At 41.0% G+C, this 6,396-nt stretch overlaps 1 protein-coding gene across 1 annotated transcript in view; it reads left to right on the forward strand.

The window, feature by feature from the left end:
• The window catches only part of PIWIL2 (piwi-like RNA-mediated gene silencing 2), a 43,308-nt gene that overhangs the window by 10,949 nt on the left and 25,963 nt on the right, over positions 1 to 6,396 (forward strand). The window contains exons 10-13 of the mRNA XM_012662945.1: positions 1,128 to 1,316; positions 1,904 to 1,988; positions 2,737 to 2,826; positions 4,687 to 4,827. Coding sequence (XP_012518399.1) covers positions 1,128 to 1,316; positions 1,904 to 1,988; positions 2,737 to 2,826; positions 4,687 to 4,827 — 505 coding nt within the window. The remainder of the gene's footprint in view (positions 1 to 1,127; positions 1,317 to 1,903; positions 1,989 to 2,736; positions 2,827 to 4,686; positions 4,828 to 6,396) is intronic.

Genomic DNA, 6,396 nt, shown 5'->3' on the forward strand with positions numbered 1-6,396 from the left:
CTCTTACGGGGACTCTCCTGTCTCTCAGATCCCATGGCTGCTGCCTTCTTGGTTTACTCCTGTGCTTGCGTAGAGCACATCCTCCAGTATTTTCCAGAGGAAGGGTGCATTGGAGGAAGTAGTTTTGAGACCTTTCATGGTTGAAAATGTCTTCAGTTTACAGACTGGTTGTCTAGTCTGATTGTGTATGTAATGCTAGCTTGGAGATGCTTTTCCCTCAGAATTTTGAAAGCATCGCTCCGTTGTCTTTGCTTGTAGATTTGCTGTTGAAAGATCTAAGCCATCTTGATTTCTGATTCTGAAGTCTTTGTATGTCTGTCCTCACCCCCTCCTGTCACTCCGGAAGTTTGGGGAGTTTTTCTTTACCCTTGTATTCTGAAATTTTATATGTTATTCCTTCCCGAATCTCTAGGGATTCTATCTGGGGTTATTTTCCCTTTGCCTGAAGAAGTCTCTGTAATATGTCCTTTAGTGTGGGATCTGCTGGTGACAAATTCTTTAAGTTTTTATGTAAAAACGTCTTCCATCTTGCCTTTAACTTAGAATTCTGGGTTTGGCAGTTGTTTTCTTTTAGCCCTTGGGAAATATTACGCGTGGTTCCAGTGTGTTCCTGCATTGCCTTGCTCGCAGCACTGTTAGGCGGGGTTCCCGAGAGTGTCTCCTTTGTGGGTCTTTCATCTCCACATCTTTAGCGTCTTGACCGGTGCCTGTCTTCTGATAGGGACTTGCCTTACTTGTATAGCAATTTCCCTCTTCAGCTAGGAAAGGGCAAATACAGCCAAAAGAATGCTTTTATTGTGACTCTTATAGACTGTATCTTCGTAATGATAGAAAACAATAATTGTTTTGATAAAAGTACTTATTTTAAAGAATATAGGGAACTTTATTAACCTATAGTTGTGGCTTTTAATATGATTTTTATTTTTTCACTATTTTTTGTTGATTTCTTTTTTGTAAGGTTAAAAATAAAAGAGATGAGAGTCCCATCTCTTAAAAGACACAACTGGAGCCTTCTGGTGCTATGTGGCTATGATTGGACCCCTGAGTTACTTAGTTGAGTCCCCTGTCCCTTTCATACTGCTCTGGGCATACACTGTGATCCCGAAGTCTTTTGTCTCTTTCCAAAGGCATGCCATGTATCATCAGAATAAAGAAAACTTCCAGGATGAGTGTACTAAGCTTCTGGTTGGCAATATTGTTATCACCCGATATAATAATCGTACCTATCGTATTGATGATATGGATTGGAATAAGACCCCAAAAGATAGCTTCACGATGTCTGATGGGAAGGAGATCACGTTCTTGGAATACTACAGGTAGAAAGAGACTGAACTGGGGCCTAAGGTGGGATGGGATGTAGTTTACCATTCTCTAGCAGGATTTTGAGTTTCATAATAGCATACAACTTGATACTTTTAAAATAATTGAATTGGTAATACACCTAAGATTAAGTGAGTTTATTTGTAGGACTTGACCTAAATATGTTATCCTTATAGTTTTTCTTTTAGTACTTTCAGAAGTTATTCATAAATTAACCTTAGGGCTTGAATTGTATTTCTGTTGCTGATTTTGTTAGAAGTCTGGTTGGAGAGATTAAATCCAAGTTATTAACCATTTGACTATCATTTCATCTTTCTGTTGCCTAAGCCCTTTAGTCTAAGGCAGTTTTTAACAAATTCTTTCCTGGACTTTTAGTCTTGTTTCTCCTCTATTTAATTGCAATGCAGCTTGAGCCTGCTTTTTCCAGTTATAAATATATTATGACCAGTTTCCGGTGGATCTTTGACAAGGACATTATGCAAATTGTATACCTTAGTCCTGGTTAGGAGACTCAGGCTGTGTTGCTGCTGTAAGAGTAGTGATGCCACTTCTGAAATTTTTTCCTGCCTCTGCCCTGCTCTAGCAAAAACTATGGGATCACAATTAAGGACGAGGACCAGCCACTGCTGATCCACAGGCCCAGTGAGAGACAGAACAACCATGGGACGGTGAGTGGGGGTGTCAGGCTTACATTTCCAGCTCACATTCTCCATCCTCTCAGCCCTTTGCAGCCATCCTCACCACTGTGTGGGAGCCAGGGAGCGTGACTGCAGTGTGGCTGGAGAAAGCCATGCAGGGTTTCATCTGTCTCACCCAGCTAGAGGTGCCACTTCACACTGGTAGCATTTACTTTTGACGTCCCCACAAGGAGGAGCTAAATATCCACATGAGCAATTTAGGGTAAAGGAATAAGGAGAACTTCCTGTGAGTGAAGATAAAACTCTGGGTCCTTTAGAGAAGGTATAGACATTTATTTTAACAGGGGTAGGGGCTGGAGGAAAATGCCTCGTCACCTGACTCCCCTGTCTTCAGCGTGAAAACTGAAGATCGGCAGGATAAGATGAGACTGAGGCACACAGCTCGATAGGATGTATTCTCTTACCTTTGTCTTGAGGTGCAAGAGGGACAGAATTTTTTTTGTTTTCTAGTTTTTCCTCTCCTTTTGACAGTTTCAATATTTAACCTAATATAACAGGCCCTATGTCTTGTGACAGAGGGGGAAAGGGTAAAATACTTCTAGTATTTTAGTATTCTAGTATTTCTAGTTTCACTGCCCTCTTCCCTGAGGTTTTACATCCTTAGTGCGTAAGCCACATCACTGCAGGACCAGCCCTGGGCATGGCATGTCTCGTGCGGGTCAGGGGAACACGATTCTCTTTTACTTCCTTAGTTTTCCTCTTTCTTCTCTCCTCAAAGCTGCTAAAAGGCGAAATCCTGCTGCTGCCTGAGCTTTCCTTCATGACTGGAATTCCGGAGAAGATGAAAAAGGACTTCAGAGCCATGAAGGTTAGAGTCCTGTTGTTCTCAGCAGGAAACGCCGGCTTTGAGTGTCAGCCTTTTGGATGGCAGTTTTGAGTTAGACCCAGGCCAGGTTCTGACCCTGACGCTGGCTTGCACTGTTACCTGGGCAAGTCGATCCTTCCAGGCTCCAGTTTTCCTCTCTGTGAGATATAATCCATGTCCCCTCCCGCACACAACGTGAAAAAACGTATCAGAACTGCCTTTTGAAGGTCATTAGAACAGTAGAGGGACTGGATTATAAAATAAGAAGAACAAGTCAGTCTTCATCCTCACCAGTCAGATGGATGATGGTGAAATGGTCATAGCACCATGAGCGAAGTTCTTTGAGAGCACTGAATTACTGTAACATTTCCATAAACCTTCAGTTTATTTGAAAGTGTGGAGATAATGAAGCAAAAAGTCAGCATGTCAGAAGTTGAGGGTAGAATTTATCCTGCTGGGTTCTGAGTGTACTGGGAGCGTTCGGCTCAGCTCTCGTAGGCAGGGCCTGAGCAGGGGGCTGGGTGCAGCAGCTTGCACCTAAGCAGCTTGAGTCCAGAGCCTAAGGGCTGGCCCTCCTCACCGTCTGCGACTCCTGGGCCTGTCCACCCTTGAGTTACTGTCGGCTGCCTCGCTTTCCAGTCCTTGTCTGTCTCGGACCCACATGCCACATACAGTTTTTAGTAACATAAAGAGCCTTAAGTGAAGCTCAAAATCCCGGTAAGAGATTTCTTCCATGTTTGCCTTCCAGTGCTTCTGCTTTGACCTGCTTTATGTAATAGTTCAAGGCTGCTTCCTTACGACTCCCAGTTGGCTAATGACTTTATGATCTGTATAGCCCCATGGACTTACTGACCCTAATAACTGCCTGGCAGGAAGCAGCAGCTGTACAGTTCGTTTGTCCCAGAAGGATAAATGAAGAGCTCCCTTATGTGATTCAGAATCTTTATATGTACCTATTAGGCATTACTCAACAATAAATATTTAGCAAGGACTTATTATGAGTCAAACACTGTGGCAAGTTCTGAGCAAAAAAGTGCCTTATGGTAAAATGAAAAGGCTAGTAGAGTATGACATAAAGTTTCAGACTGACTACGGTTTTCCATTCGTTATGTTAGGATGCCTGATACATGGCTTTTCCCCCCTGTTTTTCCCACATTTTATTTTATTTTTTTATTATTTATTTTTTTTTTTGAGACAGAGTCTCACTGTGTTGCCCGGGCTAGAGTGCTGTGGCGTCAGCCTAGCTCACAGCAACCTCAAACTCCTGGGCTCAAGCAATCCTCCTGCCTCAGCCTCCCGAGTAGCTGGGACTACAGGCATGTGCCACCATGCCCAGCTAATTTTTTGTATATATTTTTTAGTTGTCCAATTAATTTCTTTCTAATTTTAGTAGAGACGGGGTCTTGCTCTTGCACAGGCTGGTTTCGAACTCCTGAGCTCAAACAATCCGCCCGCCTCGGCCTCCCAGAGAGCTAGGATTACAGGCGTGAGCCACCGTGCCCGGCCCCACATTTTAAATAGCTGCAATCAAGCCCCGTTTGCTCTTGTTTTATAGAATCTCTTAGAAATTTTAAAGTCAGAGCATGCTTTGAGAAAGAGATTAGATTTGTACATCACGAAGGAGGAGGAGCCAATAACATTTAAAATTCTTACTTTTGTTATTCAATTTTTAACCTTCTACTTCATTCACATTCCTAAGAGAGATTTATTAAGTCCTTGGAGAAACTTGAAAATTTCTACTGATTTCAAGGGGAAGGAGGTTTCTTATGGAAGCATTTTAAACACATTGGGGTTTATTTAACCTCACATCGGAGAAAGTAATACTTACACGTTATTATCTCCATTTTAATTCTATTTATAAAGGATCTGACCCAACAGATCAACCTGAGCCCCAAACAGCACCACAGTGCTTTGGAATGCTTGCTACAGAGGATTTCAAAGAACCAGACAGCCAGCAATGAACTGACGCGCTGGGGGCTCTATCTGCAAAAGGATGTACATAAGGTAACTGGAAGATGAGATGGGGTGGGAACTGACATCAACCCAGGATTTCAGAGCTTGGTTGAGACTTGGTGATAGCTTCCTGTCCTGTCTTTATTTTGGAGTTTTGCTTTATTCTTATACTCCATTTTTTTTATCTCAGTCATGATACTTCAGTTTCCTTGACTTAATTTGCTAGTGTCTTTTACAGATGTTTTTCCTCTGTATTTCCCAGGGATTGAGCTAAAGTTCTGTGTTTTTCTTTTTCTCTTTTTTTTTGTTTTTTTCAACTTTTTACCGTTCTCAGTAATTAACTAGTGTTTCCTTGAACATACCACTGTCATTTTTCGCGTAGCCATAAGAGACTCCAATTTGTACAATCTCATTTTTTTTCTTTTTTGGGAAGATGTTTATCTTTTTTCTAAAAATTGTGCCAAGGCAAAGCAGAGCTCTGGTTAATATGGGCATGTCATGTGGGCGTTGTCAGCACTGCCCTTACTGCATGCTCACTGAACAGTAACAACCCTGATAATAGGATAGCTGGGATCTAATTTTCCCGTGGCCCTTTCCACCTGCCATCTGCCTGAGAAGCTGTGTTGTGTTTTGTGCAGGCAGGATTCGTAGAGCAGAGGCTGTATGGGGTGGTGGTGAAGACCTTGGACTTTGGTGTCGGCTCTTCTGTCTTTGAATCCCAGCTCTGCCACTTGCCATCTTGTTTACTTTGAGCAAATTGCTTAGCATCTCTTAGTTTCCTTATCCATAAAGTGAGGATAATGATTGAGTTATATATGAACTAAATGGTAAATCTTTAGCATGATATCTGGCACGTAGCAAGTATTCCATAAGTTTTGGCCAGTGTTACTTTTCACTTTTCTTTTGAAATTATACCAAAATAATTAATTCTGTCTTTTCTTTGGTTCTCTTGCACTCTGAATTTACTCCTTGTTTCTTATTCTTTCCTGATTCTAAAAGTAATGTGTGATCAATAAGGAATATGTGGAAATATTAGAACATGTAAAGAAGAATTTAATAAAACCATCAATAATTGCATCACACAAAGATAATATTTCAGCGATTTATTTTAGATGCATATAAAAGATAATATTTTCAATATTTTTACTTCCCCTAAAATTATTTTTTGCATCTTTTTCATTTAATATTAAATCATGATCATGTTTTCATGTTATTAAATATTATGTAGAAAACATTAGCCAAAGAAGGAAAAAGTCTACCTGTAATCTTGCTACATCAAAGTAGCCACTGTTAACATTTTGGAAAATATTTTTTAATCTTTTCTGTGTGATACATGTGCGTGTACATACACATGCCAAATATGTATTCATGTGGTTTCCTTTTCCTTTTCAATACATTCTGAACATTTTTCCATGTAATTCAATATTTTCCTAAATATTTTTAGTCTGGGCACAGTGGCTCACACCTGTAATCCCAGTGCTTTGGGAGGCTGAGGCAGGAAGATCACTGTGAGGTCAGGAGTTTGAGACCAGCCTGGGCAACATAGTGAGACCTCGTCTCTACAAAAAATGTTTTAAAAATTAGCTGAGCATGCATGCCTGTAGTCCTGCCTACTCTAGA

Source organism: Propithecus coquereli, unplaced genomic scaffold (genome assembly GCF_000956105.1).
Source record: "Propithecus coquereli isolate 6110/MARCELLA unplaced genomic scaffold, Pcoq_1.0 Scaffold79, whole genome shotgun sequence".
Taxonomy (NCBI): Eukaryota; Metazoa; Chordata; class Mammalia; order Primates; family Indriidae; genus Propithecus; species Propithecus coquereli.